The sequence below is a fragment of the Ptychodera flava genome, chromosome 17 (assembly GCF_041260155.1).
Source record: "Ptychodera flava strain L36383 chromosome 17, AS_Pfla_20210202, whole genome shotgun sequence".
NCBI classification, from domain to species: domain Eukaryota; kingdom Metazoa; phylum Hemichordata; class Enteropneusta; family Ptychoderidae; genus Ptychodera; species Ptychodera flava.
In genome coordinates, this window is record NC_091944.1 from 35,651,823 (window position 1) to 35,672,944 (window position 21,122).

Genomic DNA, 21,122 nt, shown 5'->3' on the forward strand with positions numbered 1-21,122 from the left:
GATTCAGCAATATCAGTGAAACTCTCTATCATTTGAATTGAGAAACATGTCTGACATTGTCTGATATTGCTATATGACTTACAGAGTCCATCAGATAATTTCATGTTTTCAAAAGTTTGTTTGTAAACCTTGACATCCAAAGACTTTCTTTTGCAATTTCAATTAGGTGATCCCAATCTCAGAAGGAAATGCTTATAATATTCTCACTACAGCAAATAAGGCAACAGAAATAAGTATGCCTCAGATCTGTCTCCCAATTTATTGACAGCCTTGATTACCTGTGTTATTTTCTATCAATTGTCTGGTGCAATGGTCATGTACCTTATGTTCGACTATTTATGTTCTGAGGATTTTGCAGCCAGGTACAGTGTAATTTGGACAGCAGAGGGGTGAGGATAAGTGTTAATACACACGTCTGATGTGTAAACTGTTTTCCCATCAACAAATAAAATAGGCAATGTGTACATTGAAGCAGTATTGTCTATAAACATGGTACATTTGAAAAGATCATTACGAAATCACTGTAGTTCTAACAAATTGTTTCCAGTCTGGGTGATGATAAGGGGGGGGGGGGGGGGGGGGACATTAGAGGAAGAAGAACAACATTATCACCAACATTGATGGAAAGCACCGGAAATCTGGTGAAGTTACAGTAACATCAATGACACAGCAATGTCAAAACAATAGTAAATATTCATTTTATTTCAAGAAAATTCCAATGTGCATCAGACAATGCACGGATGAGATAGTATGTACATCTTGTTGCTGTATTTAAAATTGAATTAATGCTGAATCCATAACAATTGCAGTTATGTCATTTGAGAATAACACATTTCCCACCCAGCTCCAGTGGGGGCGCTATTATAGCTGCCATTTATAAGAATTTGTAATTACATCTTGTAGAGAAATGTGTGAGTATAAAATAAAAACTCAGAAATTTGAAATACTGCGAAAAATTTGACAGGGCAGTTAAAAGTTCAACTTTACTAGTGGAATGTAAAATTCCTCTGCTCTAAAGGGTGTTGTATTCTATATATTACTGTGAAAACCTGCCACTTGGCTAGTTACAACATATACTTGGGAATCAGACCTTTTAGAAACTTCATTTTATCACCATTGTGTATTCAGTGACAGTTACATTAAAATATATCTTCTGATGTAATGAATGAGTATTTTTAATTGTGAAAGGACATGCCGTGTTACGAACATAGGTTAGGGTTACAGAAACAGGCTACTTCAACATGGCACTATTGTTAAACCAAGAAAGAGTAAATTTCCACATTTAAACATATGTCAAAAAGAACTTGTTCAAACAAAATTGACATGGAAATCTGCTGTACTATAAAAAGCTGAGTGTAAAACCATAGTACAAGTGAAAAACATAATTACACAAACTAGTTATGCAACAAATTTATAGAAAAAAGGAACAACATGACCAGATAATCTTGCTAAAATCTTGTGGGAATTATTATAGAAATTACAGACTCCAAGGTAATTATCATATTTCGAGAATTACAGATGAAAACATGTCAGCTAAGTCATTTCAAGTTTTACCAGTGTAAGTCCAAGAAAAGGAAAGGTTGCATGCATGGATCTAGACTAGCCATGTTAACTTTTTGCCAGTTTCACAATAAGTTTCAAACGTGACAATGCACTACACATGGTAGCATATATCTGCAGCTGAGAACTATACCTATGCATGTACAATTATGAACAGTAAACTTATGCCCTAATCTCGCTGCACGTCACAATTATTGATGCGTGATGCGAAAATCACTTTCGTCACTCTCTTGCTTAAGGGTCTATGATGCACGTAAACAGTTCTGTTTTGTTGTCCATAAGTCTAAAGTCGGATCTTGTCAGCTCAAGAAAGGAAATGAAAGCATAAACCACATCACACGATCATTTTTGCAAAAAAAAGGATTTGAAACAAACATAACTTTTTTTTTGGACTTCGAAAGTGAGCCCTCTGTGGCAGAAGTTTAATTTCTGCTATTCCCCACTGTGTAATGAGGTCACCACACTCATAAGATTTCTCTGAGTCACTTGAAATAGATGATAAAATTTACAATTTCTACTATAACCTATTATTATTTCTCCAGCTTCATTTTTTTGATACTGAAATATAATAATCCCATGGTCATATATAATACAAGTCTTCCATGATATACAAAATATTTATCATAACATTGAACTTACTATAGTTTACAAAAGAAAGAGTTGTAACAATATTAGTTGTACACACAGAGACGAAAGGTACAAAATTTTCCAAAAAAATATTTATATGTACAATAATTTACAGATTTCAATTGAAGTTTAAAACAGCAGTTCAGAGTATACTATATCTAATATACAATTGACCCTGACAAGAAAGCACCTAAGAGTCACACTTTGTGTGGTAATGGCATAAATTTAACATTTTTGGTTTATGTTGTTCTTATACAGCTTATCTATATGTTGCTGACAGGCCATCTATGAAACATGAGTGTTATTTCACTGAAAGGGCTAGTATGTTGACGTACAGTTTGTGATCTTTCACGATAACATTGATTATCATCTCATCCCACAATGGTTACATTGTAGCTTACAACAGAGTTCTCAACTTTCTCAGTGGATATAGCAGTTTCTTTGGGTTAGCTCTACATCAATGAGTGTGTATCATAAAATATCATGTTTTGAGTCAAAGAGTATACTCCATGAATACCAACATCAGAGTATTCATGCCTGACAACACAAAGAGTGACTCTTTCAGGTTGCTGTGTACTCTACACAAAGAGAAGGCTGTGTTATTTTAAGGCAGATGAGAATAAAATCTCACATTACACATTACTTAGAAATTTGAGAATTCTTTTTCATTTCTACTTACTAGCAAGGCCTTCTTCAAGTAAATCCTGTGTTTTGTAACCCTGCATTCTATAGCAAATGTACAACTACAGTAAATAACAACATCTACGGTAAATTAAAACTTCACATAATCCACTACAGGTTGAAGACTGAAAATACAAGACACTGTTTCCTCATACATCCCTTCTTACCAACAGAGAGATGGCTTTTCAGAAATACTACCCTGGTATTTGATCTGTCATCATTCTTACTTTTTAATGTCAACACAAATTTATTGTTCTACTCCCTAAAGCATTGAGATACACAGTATTCAGCTTGTAAACTGCACTGTTATTGTTGACAGGTGCAATCTGTTTCCAATGTAAAATGATAACACATATAGACAGTTTGTTGACAAACTAAACAGTTGGTGTTTCAATATGTGTAAGAGAGAAGAACAAGAACTTTAAATTGACAACCAAAAATAAAAGATTAAAAAAACTATGAAAGTTACAACTAAACGTCCTTTATGTTTTGCACATCCCTATACTTTGTTCTGGCAAAGACTGCCCTCTACAGTCAACGACAGGGTAACACACATTTTGAATTCAGTTAAAATATGGTGTAATAAACTAGAGAGTTTAAAAATGCAAAACCATAACACAACTTCTGTAGAACCATCTCTCACAATTCTCTCTTGAAAAAGACAATATACAGTCTTGGCAGTGTTTCTGAAATGAGATTGTGGATACTTGCATTTATAGGTAAGAAAAAAACACAAATACGCAGTAAAAATAAGGAAGAAATACAACGAGTGCAAAATCTAGTTTGAAGTGCAGCAGTCATACATCTTATCCATATGTGCAAATATTGTGATTTTGGATTAATTTTGTAACATCAACTGAATAACAATGTAACACCAATGTAGTCATGGAAACAGCTGCTTGAACCTCTCTTCATCTCATTTCCTTCTGGTGATGGATCAGACTTTTCAATGGATAGCAACAGGGATGTCTTCAAATGAAGGCGCTTCCACTACCACAGCAAGACATACCCAGTAGGCCATACAGAGAGGCAGTAGAGTAAAAGTCCTCGGCAGATGCAACGTGTTTTGGACAAATGCAAATCACATATATCACAAAACACACCATGATTCTATGTTGTGTGTACAGTGCATTTTTTAAAAAAATTGCATGTGATACATTACTAGCTACCTTGTTATAAATACTGTTATGGAGTAATCAGGATACAGTTATTAACCTGTTCACCCCTAATTCCATGTAAACAGGTCCACATTCACAATTGATAACAATATGTTTGGACCAAACCATGATGGTGAAAGGGTTAAAAGATAACAATGTCAAAATTTTGATACAGTTATAGTCTCTAAAAATAAGAATATTCTTTGATGTGCAAAGGTTGAACCTTTGCACATCCAAGAATATTCTTGTCTGGATAGTGTCTTAGTGGTTACTGTGTACGGACAAAAATTGTACAAACACTGTTGCCATGGCTTTGCTGTCAACCTGTGCGGTAAGTTTGACATCATGCTCGTGAAAGTTTTTACTTTTTCTCCATGGCTTTGTATCACAAAGAGGGAAAATTCAAAGTATTTTGAGCTCAAATCTGTTGCATTTTGCTACCATGTGTTCTTGAATAACAACTGCTACTATAACATTTTTTGTTGCCTACATCACAAAAATATCTTCTTCTTAGTGTCCACTCCCACCAAACAGTGAGTATGGCCTAGTTCACATTAGAAAAGCACTGGATTATACCATTTAGTAAAGGAAGACAGGGATGTGCTGTTCTGAATTGATTGAAAGTGATTTGTCTTCTGTACATGAAAGTTGTGTAGTAAATATGTTTGTAAAAAGAGAAAATAAAGATTGTGTACATTCTAACCAATATGAAATGCATCTTCTATAAAGTCACAGTTGTATTCAAGTTTCTCTCAGATATATCATCGTCTGATATATCCATCTTTAAGATCATACTCCTTTTCTAACACACACACATCTGCAATACTGATAGTGTAAGTCTTTTCTGTGAACTTTCTTTGCTCCAATTATCCAAGGAACACTTTGTGGGTGAGCCAACTTGAAGATTGCATCTATTTCAGGAAATGATTCTCTTCAAGGACATTCCCTGATGGCTGCAGAGATTCCGTTGATTTCAGGAATTCTGTTCGGCTCTCCTAGGACATTCCGTGATGGCTGGAGAAAGGAAGAAAGAAACCAAGTAGAAACTAGTCTGTCATGGTGTCCACAGGTCTGAAATAAAAACAGTCATATTTCCATGTAACCGCAAAAAAAATCACAGACCATCTTCATTTACAGCTATTACCAACCACTCTATGTCCATGGAATATTATTACTTGAGAAATGTCAACATTTCAAATTATTTACCTATTACTATCGGTTGATGCATAATCATTACATATCACAATTGTTTACATATATTATATTGCTTTTTGTTTTCACAACAACGTATCAAAATACTTTAACATATAGTATGCTATCTTCAATGGACTCTCCATTGGGAAAAATTCTACGACAAAGTAATTTAATTCTGTAGGTTGCTAATACTATGAGGGTGGCAAGTGGCTGAAGCTTAACACATGGCAATTGATATTCAATGTAAAACTACCCTTAACACATGTTTTACCCTGTTCAATCTAATATCATAAACTACTGGGGAGGGGATATAATCAGTATCAATATCATGTACGTTGCTTTCACATTGAATCATATTATTTTATGATAATTAGGCAGTGAAAAAAAACAACTGACACTAGTGTTTCAAAATTAACCACATAATTGGTAATCAGAAAATGTTGTAAAAATTTGAGTGTCCTAAAATGTCTGTTCTTGAGGTGCATTGATATGGTTTATGTAGCGCAAAACCTGCCTGTGTGAGATTTGTTACCGCCATCCTGTTTGCTGTAATTTGGAGCTTTCATGGGATTGAAGCAAATGTACACACAGACTGTATGGAGTGAATATCTTGAGACAGCCATGAAATATGGTAACCCAACACCAAATCAAAACATGATCCATAACATAGACATAATGGGAAACAACAGAATACACATGCCAATATCAAATCATCATGAAAGTGTTCCATGGACCATGACACAAAAGTCTGAATTGTACGTAATACTGCAAGATGAACTTGAACTCTTAGATAGCATTACTCAAACCACTTAAATCATGTTAAGTGAACTTGTGGCTGAGTAAATTCCCATAGGAAGTGTGATAGAAACATGCTATTCAAAATACACCCTTCCTGAGATACAATAAAGCGAGCGGTTGCATCGTCTGAGGGCGCTTTGTGACGTCACAATCAGGTCAACGCATCTGCTTGGGTGGGACCAAAGCCACGCCAAAACTGTAGCCCTTCCGTGCGTGAAGTAAGACGTACCGCTATAAGATTTCCTTCGTTTTGGCTAAGTATTGCATTATTTTTGAAAGCTGTTTAGTGCAAGACGGGCTTAAAATGGTTAATTGGTTTTGTGCGGCGCCTGAGTGCACAAATAGTCTGCGTTAAAAGAAAAATGTCGCCAAATACCCAGGCTTGAGCGACGTGACCTTTCATGCCTTTCCTACACACGCGATTGTGCAGTACCTTAGTCCAAGCTTTGCGGTACTCTGAGCTTGAGCGAAGGTTTGCCAATGCTCTTCGGCCAAGCTTGTCGTCGATAAAGATTAATCCAATCTTGTTTGCAAATCTTGAGATAAGGATTGTGTCCAAAGCTTGGAACAGGGTTATTGCCAAATCTTAAATCAAGCGTACCAGGGATTAAGCTTCAGTGAAGCTTTTCATTTTAACCTTCACCTGAGGACAAACAACGGAGCTGTTACGTACGGCGGAAAACGCAGACACGCAGTTTGGTCCATATCGCGTTGTATTTGAGTGATGTGCCCAAAATGCAAACGCATTATGTGTAATAACCCCTTTATGATCATTTCCCTGGCGACATTCCGATACTTGATACGAAATCGACAGAAATAGGCCCTTGTTTATTCATTATTCGCGCTGTACTCATATAGAAAGTTGGTTGCGAAGGAGTGATGGCAATCGTTTCACTTATTGATATTATTCCGCTGTTGGGCCATTCCACTTCACTGGGTAGTTGTAGTAAAATTTCACATTAAACAATTTAATTATTAAGATGTCAATCCGGGTTTCCATAATTTGAAGGATGTTAATACTTATGTGAAGTCCCGATTTAAATGTGAAACATAGGCTGGAGTGTGTAAAGTGAGTAATTTTTCAGCTCTGAAAAATACTCAAAGCCCTTCATGAAAGTTACGAGGTCCACCAAAAATCCGGTCAAAATCGACCTCGCGCAGCTCCCGGAGGAAAACCTACAGATATCTGTACGGCCGCGCCTCTCGTACGAATGCAACGTGGATGTACGTTTAATAGTATAGTTGTGCCAGTAAGTTCATCTTCAAGAATTATCCATGCCCTTCCTTACACGTCCAATATGCCGAATTTATGATCTTAGAAAGGAATTTGTGAGCGGATTAGGGAATACTTGAAGTGAGTACAGCTTCGTAACTTGTAGGCCTATACTGTGTACATTTTGTTGCAATATAAGCTTACGAATAAACCATTTCAAAGGTATTTACATCGTCTGCTCGTATAGTTTTGTCACTGGCTTGCCTTAACATGACTAAACTTGTTAAAACGACCTACATTAAAGTTTGTCTTTCTTGGGAGTATCTTTACTAGTAATATGATTTGTGTCAAGAACTTACAAGGAACAGGATCACGAACTTTCTGAGTACAAATCGTAAAGTGTGGTGTGTGGGTCTCTTTGCTGTCGTGTATTTTCAGAAGAGTACAGTCGGATTTTTGTGGCTCATTTATGGCTATACTCGATATAATTCAGTACATCGGTATTAAACGTTGTCAACAAGAAGCTTGTCATGTAGCTGTTATTTCATAAAAGTCGTGATGCAGTCGATCAAGCCGCAATCTTCAGCTGTACAGACGACATGAAATTGAAAGCACCGGGCGTACTGGACCGTGATGATAAAGAGGTGTTCCTGTCGCGATGTTGGTCTCAACGCAAACACATTTCAACGCGTTCGTGTTTATTTTATCCAAAGCCTGCTTACTGGTCTATATTTTTACTTAAATGTTGATCACAACTTTCAAACCAATAATTTGCCAAAACTCGGCAGCAAAATCGGCTCCCTAAACTGAGCAAAATAATAACCCTTTAGGTCAAATGCTGGGTCAAGGGACTCAAAAGCTACAGCAGAAACGAGGATGATACAATCAGACATGACGTACAGGTAATCAGAGTTTGGAACTCGGTGGAGCTTGACATCGATGATATGTCCATCAGCAAAGAGATGATGACCATTATTCTTACGATATTGAGCCATTCTTTCTCTTGTCCACTGACAAACATCCCATAGGTATATCATTACATCAGTGATGACTATCGGTGGGAGGGAACAGAGGTTACTATCCCAGTTTCTTATCTGGGCTGGGTCTGGCAAAGTTATCGGACGATTTCGAGCGTCGACCACAGTGCGTCTTCTTTTACTGGAAATCTCACGATCGTCCGGCTCGATCGGTCGAATGTCCAACTCGATCGCCAACTCCACTAACTGTACAAGCTTGTCTTTCCTTGCATTGTTACATGTAGTCCCTCTCGATGCCAAAAAAGTCTCGCAGTTCAGGAACTCGCATTGTTCTTATTTTGTCCATTGTGCTCGTCATTGTCCGCAATGCAGTGGATGGGTCCCACCCCATAACAGGAACTGCGTTGATCCCAATGCATACGCCCTCACGCGGCAAAATTGCTTACCCTTTCGCTACATGTTGGAATCTCAGGAAGGGTGTATTGTTTGTATGTTTTATTAACTGTCTTAAATGTAAAACATTGAAGTGATTGGAGTCATAATCACAGCATGTTACAATGAATTTACACCAGAAGATGTACTATCATGCATGTGAAATGAGATGGAGATGAGATAGCATGCACTGTTTACTTACACATACACAGGTTGCATCTGCATCATGACATTTGAACTTGACCCTGCCTTCTGGGGTGATGAGTAACTTGAATATGAGTCAAACCCACCAATGAAATCAACTGAAACAGAGAATAAGTCTATGATCATGCTGTCAGTATGTGAGACGACCTGGTTAATTGGCTTAGAAAATGTGCGGACATGAGAACTAAGGGGACTGTTTTTGTAGTCTGTCGCCCTCTAGAGGTCATAATGGATGTTTACCAAGGCACCATGATTTACATGTTAGAGTAAGTTGGTGAGGTCACAGTGACCTGAATTACTTGAATAAGCAGTTATCTCTTAGCAAACTTACAGCATTCCAATGATAATGTATCTGTCACAGTGACCAGATATAACTACATAATACCTTCCAGAAAACACATTGCTATTATTGCTCCATTTGCCATAATGTTGGATGTAGTTTCCTGCCATTAATCTATTTTTGTGTTCATATTTTTCTGCTTAAACATCATACACAGATGCTCCAAGTTCAATGTATCAACAATGCCTATATGTGTACAATGTGTTGCTATTTGATGACGACTAAACTTCAGTCTGAACCAGAGTTTGTTTGTCGACAATAAGATTGCATACTGTAGGAAATGCTGTGTGTTGACAAGGTTCATCATATCTAAACATATTAATAGGAAAAGAAGTTGTTCTCATTTTTAGAACAATAATCATAAACATTTTATCAAAAGTTGTTGCTATTTTCCATTCAATGTTCAAGTATTTGCCGAGAGATATTCTGCTAGTGAGAAGCATTCAGTAAACGTCAATGATTTAGTTGTGAATACAGTGAGTGAGGTTGGATCAGTGGGTAGTATAGTAAGGGATTTCATGTTTAGCAAAGTCAATATGATTAACACTGTTAGGATTGCCCCTATGTGAACACCTTTGCAATACTTTCAAAGAAACCACCTGGCTTAATATCGCATGATATGCTTTAAAAAGAATCTGAAAAGAATTTAATTTAATGAAATCGCAATAAAAAATGTGGATGTGATGAAATGAACAGGGTAAAAATTGAAAGAGGGAATTGGATGGTATCCCAGTACTCACAACTGTCATCTTCAGATGTCAATTTATGAACTACATATATTGCATAGATGAAACCAAAAATCTGAAAGACAAAAACCATGGTATTCTTTCAATCAGAGATTCCTTGAAAACAACCATGATCCTTAACACTTTCACCACATGGTTTGGTAAAAACCTGTTGTTTCCAAGTGTTAATGTGTACCTACACCTATCAAGTGAAATGGATAATAAGAACATAGTACTATATTCTAAAATTTAACTGGTCTTATTGATTTCTGTACTTTGGTTTGTATTTCATAATGTATTCCAGCTGAATCACAAAATGCTTTTGTCAGCTTGGAACGGAAGATTTATTGGCAATTATTCTACCTTGGCAACAAGGCAGGGAATCAAAGACAATGCAAATTTGAAATCCAATGAATTCATCTTGTTATTCAATGTAACGTAGAGTGACGCCATGTTTACAAACATTACCAAAGAAAGAAATTTTTATCAGGCATACATAGATGATTGATCAAGACATTATATTCACTATCATACTCTACTATGCAGACTTAAAAACCAATTTAGTGGCTGTTGTTTGAAACTACTATAAAATTTTGCAAGTTATACACTGAGAGCAAAGGAGTCTACTTACAGCTAATAGGCACTGAATTCCTGCGTGTAAGACTTCTATGTAACGGTAATCTAAAATACAACCTTCTGTTTGAGATATTTGCTGATAAGTATCTCCATTACCAAATGTAGTTGTGTTGTACGTCACACTACATCCGTAACCGTGATGTTTCCACCAACTCTCATTGCCTGTGTCTATTGTAAGGTATTTTAGATGTTTCTGCAAATAGACAAAAACAGGAAAATTGATATGATAAGGGAGCCATGTTAATACCGTGAATGAATGTACAACACATGGGTCACAGGAAGCAATGGAAGCAAGCTGTCAAACTACATGTATGACTGCTCCACAGTATGTTACAGTAATTTGTATTGTTTAAGACCCTTGGTAGTAGCAAGTCTTTGGTGTGTTGAGAATTGTATTTATAAATTATCGTGAAAAAACACTATTCTTGATAAACTTGATGTGTATTTCTCACCCAGTTGCAATATAAACAATAACAATGTTAACACCATATGCCATACATTTGTTTTTGAAAGACCACACATGATGTTGTTTTGTATTTACAAATGGTCAAACATCAGGACATCTCAATTTAATAGTACGTTCTAAAAATTCTGTCATATTGCTATGCAGATATAACATGCGGCAAGTCAACCCGAGTCTTGAAAAATGCCCTTACAAGTTACAGTTTCATAACAGAGAGAATTCTGAAAACCTTAGGTAAACTGTTTGTAATCTAGTATTTCATGTGAAGATGGTTAAATGTTACATCTACTGATAAACATGACAAAACACTGTCAGAATGAAACATGATGCTTTGGGTGGGGTTTATTATCAGTGTTCCCAGTACAGCTGTTATAAATAACTGATTTTAATCAGAGTTGGTAATCAGGTCACCACAGCTGTTAACTTCATTTAATCTACCAAATACCTACTACCATTTCTATTCCACTGTGTATGCGTGCTTGCATACATAGACATATATTTGCCACTAGTAATACAAGTCTAGAATTCATACATTCCTTTCTATCCAATTAACTTTCAATTTGAGTTTTCAGATATTTTAAATGACTTGGAACAAAGCTGCCATCATTGGAGATTATTTTGTCAATTTTGTACACTTGTTAATATGGTCTGTTTGTCAGAACGCTGAAACATGTTGTGAAAGTGGTTGACAAGTGACATCACACCCATGTACAGGTAGAGAAAGCAGTGATATCATTTCTGGTTTCTACCAGTAATACCAGTAACATACAATGAACAAATGTCTGTCCATAGAAACTGAAAACCTATGGGTATACATTAGAGCCATATCTTGTTTGACAATACCATTGCCAATGGCTGATATTATTTGACTTTACTCTTTACAGTTGACTGTGATTCTTTGGCCAAAAGTAACTTTGCTGCTTTCAAAAGTTCATGAACGCTACCTTGAACAGTTAATGAAAGTAGTTGTCCAGTGGCATGGTGTGTTGTCTGTCACTGAACTTCCCTCAATGTTTAGAAATACAATGTACTAAGAAATCATCTGTATATCCATAGAGAGATAGCTTATCATTTTCAGTACACTATATCTCTTCAATTATTTTGTATGTAAATGAATACGGAGGTACCGATTCCATGTTGCCATGACTATGTGGTTTAACATATTTCAAAAGACGTCATAGCAATGCAGAATTAAAGTGTTTTTAAACACATGCATTGAAATATTTTTCAACTTCTTTTCACTGAAAGGTGCTAAATAAACAATGAATATAATGACATTTTTAGATTACAGTTTAAAGTATCCATAAAATTGAAAGGAATATTAGATTCTGCTATGCATCAGTTGATTAGGGTCAGTGAAGTCAGGTGTTGTTATTATCAATCATGAATGATTTCTAACAATAGCTGTACCTACATGTTAGGCATACTGTATATATGCCAAGACAATGACACAATAGACAAATAGCTATTTTAAGCAACAAAAGATAACACTAATTATGATTTTAAAGGAACAAATTGCATGGTTGTTTCTCATTTATGTTTACTTGGCAGAAATATTTGCTAAAATGTCTGATTATATTGTATATTTTTCACACATTTCACATACTTCACAATTTGGTGACGATTTCTCATTTTAAAATATCTCTAATGATGAGGCTGTATATATCTTGGCTGAGTATATCAGCCTAACTTGCAACATTAGTTAACTGGATAGCCAGAAGTTAACACTGTCTTTCCCAAGCACACTTACCTTCCAACAAAATTCTCATTCCCTTGAACAAGATTAGTTTGGAGTATTCTGAGTTAATGGAAATCGATTGCAAACACAGGCTTGAATTTGTATTTTCAGTGATGCAAATTAAAAAGGTTCTTTGAAATTATAATTTCAAAAATTTCTTTAAAGTTACCCGATGTGTTTTGTGTTCGAAAAAAGTCTTTGATATATAATAAGATCAGCCTGACTGATCAATGAGACAATCGTTGGAAAGGAAACCTGGATTACATTAGGAGAGAATTTTACCAAATTGAAATGATACTTACTTCTAATGAAAGAATTCCTACTTCAAGATAAAGACAGATGACAAAGGCATTGCAAGCTATCCATAATAACTGCCAAACCATGTACTGAAAGGCAAAAGATAGGTACACTGCAGATAAAACTAGACAAGGCTTCAGTAGCAATAGAAGACATCAAGTTTTGCAACAAAAGAACTTTTCTTCCTGTAATGACATTATGACTTTAGAAACTGTATGCAATATATGTAGCAGTATCCTGTCTCTTTGGCCCCTACACAGATATAATCAATATAACTGTCTGTTCAAAAAGGCAATTTCTAAACAGACTAGATGATTTCCTGTAACTCTCTGCAGTGCAAGTTTCTATTGTGAAACAGAAGTCACAAAGTGCACAGCAACAGCGCCCTCTAAATAAAAAGTTAGTATGAAATAGCAGTACTAAAAGCTTGAAATTTCCACCATACATGAGAAATAGGTCTTGACTTCAAACTACAGTAGGTGGTTTTCCTGTATTCTTTGCAATTGGTGACGAGTTCGAGTATTAAATAGACTACATCAAATTTAGCTATAGCGCCCTCTATAGTTACCATATATAACTTTGGTATGAGATATGTAAGTACAGTGCAGCGGGAGTAAAAATTTCAATGACAATTCTTGCACATGGAAATGGATCTAGCTTCAAATCGAATACACTTTTTTTGGTTAAATTTTAACATACTCTCTAGTAAGTTGATTAAGGGCAAGATCACACAGTCTGGCATATATAAACCATTTATTTTCATTCTGAAAGTTTGAAATACATTTAATAAACTGATCAAGCTTTTTTCTTGCAAAAAGGTAAGACATGATTGGAAAGAAGAAGCTTCATTATCACAAAAAATGTTCTTTGAAGTCATGGATGGTTACAATTTGTTGTAAAAAATCTAGGCCATAAGCACTTGTATGAAATATTCTTCTTAGCTGAAAACATTGAGAATGAGAAAGTGCTCAGTTGGTATTTTTATTGAAAATTTTGCGACATTGAATTGAACTTACCACAGCAACAAATCTTGGTCTGTACTGATATGTACCAAATATTCCCAATATAACACATACTATATGAAGGAAATTCCCTATGATTGGTGTCCACATGTAACCAAGGAAATCAAATACTTGTCTTTCAACAACTGCTATCTGTGGATAGAAGAGAAAATCACACATTACTCAACACAGAAGTGTATATCAACTGTATTTCTATCAAACAGCTCTGTTGTCTTTTTATTCTTTGTTCCATAGCTATGCAAATTTGACATGTGAACAGTATTTTGCCCAATCAATATCACTTTCAACACAATTTACACAATCAGTTACCTCATTAATGAATGCTAATAGCAATTAATGTTGCAAATTACACCCTTTGCATGTACTGGGTATTGAACTCACTGGTGAGGCATATCAATGCTAACATGGTGGACAACTTTGTGAGGTATATTGCATGGCTCTATAGTCATATCTTATACCACTATCAACAGTTTTCTGGTTACAGCATACAGGATTCACTGTTTTACCACATACAGTATATACATTCAAGTGCATATTTTGTGGGACTGAATGCCATCTGTGGTCTAAGATATTTTGTGGTAAAAACCAAACGCGTCTGAGTTTTGTTTAATACAGCAAACCATGCCAGAATCATTTCATTCAAAATGCATACCGGTGATGTTCATACTAGCTGGCATACATCAAATCACAGACACTTGTGGTTGACAGTGATACACACAAAACACAGAATTGTCACAATCATCATGTCAATTTAGATCAGTCACCATGATGATCAGAAATTGTCATGACAGTTGCACCAAATGTTCAGTTGTTGATTGATTCATTTGGAAAGTTCTTTGCATTTGTCTTATGAAAGCAAAATGTGAGCATCAAAACTGTCATTTTCAGTTGATGTAACACTACCATGCACCATCATGCTGACATGAATATTCTTGACAGTATGTTTACTGGTATTTGTAAATTTGACTATGCACTTTACATTATGAATGATGATGAAGTATAACCTATTAGGGCCAATATTATACTTAAGAGCAATTATATAGATAACAGGGTCATAGGGTGTGTTTGTTTTTTATTGTGATTGAATAATATTGAATAAACAGTATTTTATAGCTTGACTAAGAATCTTATTATTTTAGAGTTTAATGCACATAATGTCTTCAGCTACAATAGCACAGAAAAGGAACATTTTTCCTTTTTCCCTTAGCATTCCTTCTGCATAGCCTAGTCAAGCTATAAATTTTGTCTTCTTTTTTATCAGTTGAATTTGACACTAGGCAAATGAAAATATTTGATAAATTTACACATCACTATGAAAATGTTCAAACCCTAGGTCTGCAGGTCAAAGAAAGTACAGGTCTGGATACTAGACACCAAAATATTACTTCGCTTGGTGTTATTATTTTTACCCTTGTAATTAAAATCTATAAAGTATGATACCTTTATCATAAATTGTACATTTTACATGTCACCGTTTAAATGAGAACACATCTGTCAAACAGAATTACTTGTAACATATTAAGGTCTGTAGGGAATGTGTGCATAGCGTCAATGAGCCGGGCAGAAAGAAATTTCAACTCAACAGAAAGGGATCTCACTTTACAAAACCAACCTTGACCATGCATTAACCAACTCATTGTGGAATATCCAGTCTAAAAACACTGATTACAAAGACCATGTTTCATTGCTATTTTACCAGATGTCACTTGTGATAACCATGTGATTTGAATTATCCAATTAAAACTGAGGACACACTTTATGTGACATCAATAAACCCATCATAATTGAAGGCGCAAAATAAATCCTGTGTGTTGAAATAGGGGAACATGTCACAAGTAAAATCAAATAGTGTTACTGTTATGTTGTTTTGACAACAACTCATTTCCTACCTGCATATCAACTAATTATTTTTCATGTTTATTTTACAAATGTGTACCGAGGTCTTTGTATTAAAATGCCCTGACAACTATGCCATTCAGTTCCACATGAAAGATAATTGTTGGTTTTTGTGGGCCAGAATTTTGAGCAAGACCCATCTTAATTAAATTACAACAGATGAAGTTACTGATTATCCAAAGATCCAATCAAAATTCAGATTGTCTAAAAGTTTACAGAGATTATATTATGACTTGCTGGTGAAATTAACAGTTTGAAAATTTTGTTATGTATTTTTCATATATTGTTACATATATCCTCAGAGAGTAAGGTTACCCTTCTAATAAATTCATCATATGAATGATATGTGGATGGTACATTTACATGTTTATACATCCTGACGCAGAGAGGGACTAGTTTCTTTTTCTTGTGTTACAGTATGTAAAACTGATCTTGAAAAATACAAAAATAAAACTCCTAATGAAGCTGTATCAATATTACCAGCTACATACTGATTTTGAAACCTTGTATTAGGTACGCATTTTTGCCACTTTTGATTAGTAACAACAGTTTTTAAACCTGAAAATGGTACATAACATCAAAAGCCCCATACAGACATCTCTGAAAAGATGAATGAAAGGAAGATAAAATGTTTCATTTACTAGTATTATACTACAGCTCTACACAGGAACTTCCTCTAATTGCCCTTGCACTATTACTAGAAACTGAAATTACACAACTGGAGAATATTCTGATACAGAATGAACTGAAAAAAGTAAAGTTTCATGTTACTTTGTAAAATATTGACCCTGTAATTCTGGGAACATTCTATAAAATACACATACACATGTAGCAATGTGTGTATACTGGTCAAGAAAAAATTACCCAAGTAACAGTAGAAGTGCAGTAACTTTAATAGATCCCCTGTGCATCCAAAGTAATTCATGCCCATTATTGATTTTTCCCTCTTATACCTGTAGGGTAAACTATTGAAGACAATTGCCATCCATAGAGAGAGATCAATCATAAGCTAAATGGAAAGTCTTTTTGCATATATTATTAATTCCTCAAAGGACCAAGCCACTTTCACTGTTGCATATTTCTTTATCATCGCAGAACTACTGAGATAATCAATTACCAATGTTTTCTATTTCTCTTCACAATTTTTTACACACCATTGAGTGTCAAATGGTCTTTATCTATTCCTGCTTGCAAGAACTTTGTGTCCATATACATGTATAAGTACTCCCAATGGGTTCACTGGTGTGTCTTAAATCCTGCTTGCTGGAACTTAATAGCCATATATTCTTTATGTTGATAATATATTGCTGTTAACAGATATGTCATCTGTGTGAAAGACTGTAATGTTTTATAGCAGGCCCATTCACATCACTCATCTTATTCCTCATACCCTGCAAATCCCATTTCCTTACACAAGTATTTCAATGTACTGTATAGAGCTACACTCTGAGTGCTGACTATGACAGGCAACTTTTGTACCTGGTGTTGATGTTCATAAGCCGACTTCAATCTCAGTAATTACCCATCATATCAAACACATATTCAAATATACCTTTGAAATCATTACAAATTCAACACGTTTGAATTAAAGTTCCCCTTAGAGGTAACTGTATTTTACAGTATTTATTTTTTGTTCTGTTTAAAATGCAGTTTCATATTCTACACTTAGAAAATCATGCTAAATTGCCTGGTTTTTATCTTGGAAAGATGGCCTGTATTATTATATTATATTGTATTATATTATATTATATTATATTATATTATATTATATTATATTATATTATATTATAGAAATAACGGGCGACGCGCTGACCATTAATGTTTATTTATGGGCAAGGACGAGAGGAAAGCCAAAAATTAACGGGCGAGGCTTGCCGAGCCCGTTAATTTGGCTTTCCTCTCGCCCGCGCCCATAAATAAACGTTAATGGTCAGCGTGGAGTCTGTTATTTCAATTATATTATCAAAGAACCCCAAAAACCGTCAAAATTTACGAAAATTTCCCGTGCGAAACAGCGGGGCCCCAGAACCTGTCAGTGAGCAGTGTGCGCACTGCAAACATTTTGCAAATCCGGAGATTTTTTTGAAAAAAAGCGCCTTACCTTGGCCTACAAGTGCTCCATTTTATTTTATGGTTGATTATGATCTTCATACAAATCAGAATTTTTGTTTTAGCCATAAAGTTACTATGTTTACACTATTATTCATATTCACAGGCATGAAAACAAACCATTACTGTGTATTTGTGGGTAGTCACATGGTTCAGCTCGACCGATTAAAACGCAATGGACAGGGCATGGTAATATAATATATTATATTATATATCATATTATATTATATTATATTATATTATATTATGTAAATGTTATTGCTGCTAACTGAATTTAAGCCTAGATTTGAATTAATTTGTTCACAATTGTGATTGATACAGTGATGAAATGGAATAGAGCTGATGATATACAAGTATCTGTTCCATATAAAAATGACTGTTTGATTTCTCCATTCTACAAAATTGCTATTATAAAAGATTAGAATCTAAAATACTCCGTTACTTGCAGAGAAACATAAAAGTGTGATGTTCACCCTAGAAATTTTAGAATGTTGATATTGATGACCAACTTCAATTACATATTTCTTAGAGGACATTGTTGAGAATTTAATTCCAGTAATTATGTATAAAAGCAACAAATAAGTCAGTGGGGATAGGTCTTCCCAATTCAATATAGAGTAATTACTACACATAACAAGCATGACAGTATAATCCTCATGTCATTATGGCCAACTATTGACTTAGTGAAATGTCAATGACCTGTGATCACAAATCAGACAAGAGTCAATATTACAAGCAATGGTCCATTTAAACAATCATGGAAGTCTGTCAATGTATATACACACAGCTGTGTTATTGACATACATATACTTCTCTACATTCATCCTGAGATGATAGCACAAAATAATCCACCTATACATGTAGATATGAAGCTGATGATTATAAATGATTCATTACTTGAAATTGAATTTAATAATCATTTGATTATGAGTTATAAAGAGTTAAAGATAATGCATTTATCATTCTTTTTTGCGATGAATAATTCGCAAAACTAGAAAGTCAATCTTTGTAATTTAAATAAAATTGAAATCCTCTGACTCTCTTTGAATCAAATTCTTGGAAGTAACCAATCTATGGATATTTCTACTGTACTAGTTAAATATTCAATAAATAATACTTTATGCACACTGTACGGGTCTGTATGTGCTTTGTTAATCTTCACATCACTTCCTTTCACATGATTTCTGTTTGGATGAATATTTGATGGCCTGCCCACAGAGGTCAAATTATTCTAAAACCAAACAATGACTGAAGTTGCCATGTTTAACATGATTGACAACACAAATGCTGTCTCTACACCTGTCCTGTAGTGAAATGTACAGAACCATAGCATGGCTCAATATTATCACCTGGTATTATCAGCGCTATGTGCAGTGTATACAAATGGATGTGAATTGTGACTCACTGATGCCATACAGAACATGTACATAGTATACCACAGGAAACTAGACTGGTCAATAGATACTGTATTGGTATTTCCTAAACCCCTTGACGTCACTGTTTCATCGACCATACCCAAAGGGTCAATGACCTGTGACAGTAAAGCTACTAGAATTGATATGATTCCATTTCCATGTATGAAAGCCAAGTTGTTCCTTTGACAGTTCAGTACTTTTATCATTAAAAATTTGTATATTGCCCTATTTCAAAATCCATAGGAGCTTTCCTAAATACATGCTAAATAATTTCGATGATTACACAGCAAAAACGATGTGGTGAGTACATCATGTCTATTTTGTGACATTTTATCTGGTCAATATGCATGACTATATGTACATGTACCAGTACTTAGATGTTGACAACAAATCCCATCATCCGAATACCAATATCAACTAGACTTTCTCAAATCCTGCTGGTTGGGATGCATGTGGTGCTCCCTCGCTGTCGCATTTGATGTCTTCAGCATTGTTCAGCAAGAAGGCATAGCCAGCAAGGCTATATTGCTATGTACATGTATATGTAATGTCTTAACAACTCATTGAGCACAACCATTGAGGTCACAGACACACAGAGTATTGGATATGGTATACACGCAGAAAAAGGGCCTGTTACATTAATGTACACTGCACAGTCTATGTGCCTGTGATTGAGGCCGCATCTTTGTATGGGTAAAGCTGAGATTTGAATATGCGTCGTAAACAAGGGAGCTATGAAAGAGTCAGGAACCATGTTATTCTGCTTGCAATGACAGCCAATGCAACCACAGGCTATTTACTATTCAGTAAATGTCTGGAACATTAGATGCTCATTTAGGGACATGGTGTAGATTCCTTGATAGTCACCTGACCAGTTTTTGTAATTCCTACTAGGGAAAGAAAATAGTGATTTTGTAGACTGATCAGATACTGTACTGTTGGTATAACTTTTCCTTTTACACTCCTGGTCTGCAGTAAATGAACCTGCATTACATTTGTTTTCTCAGCCACAGATATTGTTTATGGTATATGCACACTGTGAACTGGCACTCACTGCCAAGGCTGACCACAAAAGGGAGCTGTAAATTATTCTTTCTGGCATGAACAATTGTCAAATGAAAATTGATGAGACAGAATAGTACAAAGTATGTGCATAGCTTTGCTCACTGGACTGGATAAAATCAATTGTATGACTCATGAATGCCTATACAAATACATTTGTATTTAACATTGGACTTGAGATGAAAACAAGCATCCAACTGGAGTGAAAATAGTCATCTTAATTTTTTCAAAAAAGGAACAAATTATTACAATTAATTATTGATGAAAAGGACATATTTCTAATGACTTTTAAATTGTATGCGCTATAACTCTTGGTGCTTGGAGTTACCAATTTGGTACATGTACTGTACCTCCATGTTACACATGGTAAACCACTGTACTAAATCTTGTTGGAAATTTTCAGTTTCCATATCTAATCAAGACACTTAAAACAATACCGGTAAATCATATTATTGAAATACATTGTTGCTGTCAGGAGTAGAATTTACATTTTTACATCTTGACATATTATCATTTTTCAACAATTATAAACATATTTAGTGTTACACTGCCTGACCTTGGCTACTTTGACAGTCT

The 21,122-nt window shown here is 35.1% G+C and overlaps 1 protein-coding gene across 4 annotated transcripts in view; it reads right to left on the bottom strand.

Moving 5' to 3' along the window:
• Window positions 1-675: 675 nt before the first annotated feature.
• LOC139116183 (sodium/potassium-transporting ATPase subunit beta-1-interacting protein 3-like) overlaps window positions 676-21,122 on the bottom strand; it is a 52,177-nt gene continuing 31,730 nt past the window's right edge. The window contains exons 2-7 of one of the 4 annotated variants that reach the window (XM_070678741.1): window positions 14,059-14,196; window positions 13,048-13,131; window positions 10,540-10,737; window positions 9,924-9,984; window positions 8,848-8,941; window positions 676-5,039 (exon numbers count right to left, since the gene is read on the bottom strand). In XM_070678741.1, coding sequence (XP_070534842.1) covers window positions 5,021-5,039; window positions 8,848-8,941; window positions 9,924-9,984; window positions 10,540-10,737; window positions 13,048-13,131; window positions 14,059-14,196 — 594 coding nt within the window. In that variant the 3' untranslated portion in view covers window positions 676-5,020. Of the gene's footprint in view, window positions 5,097-8,841; window positions 8,942-9,923; window positions 9,985-10,539; window positions 10,738-13,047; window positions 13,132-14,058; window positions 14,197-21,122 lie in introns of all 4 variants that reach the window. The other 3 variants (XM_070678739.1, XM_070678738.1, XM_070678740.1) reach the window with 3 other exon arrangements.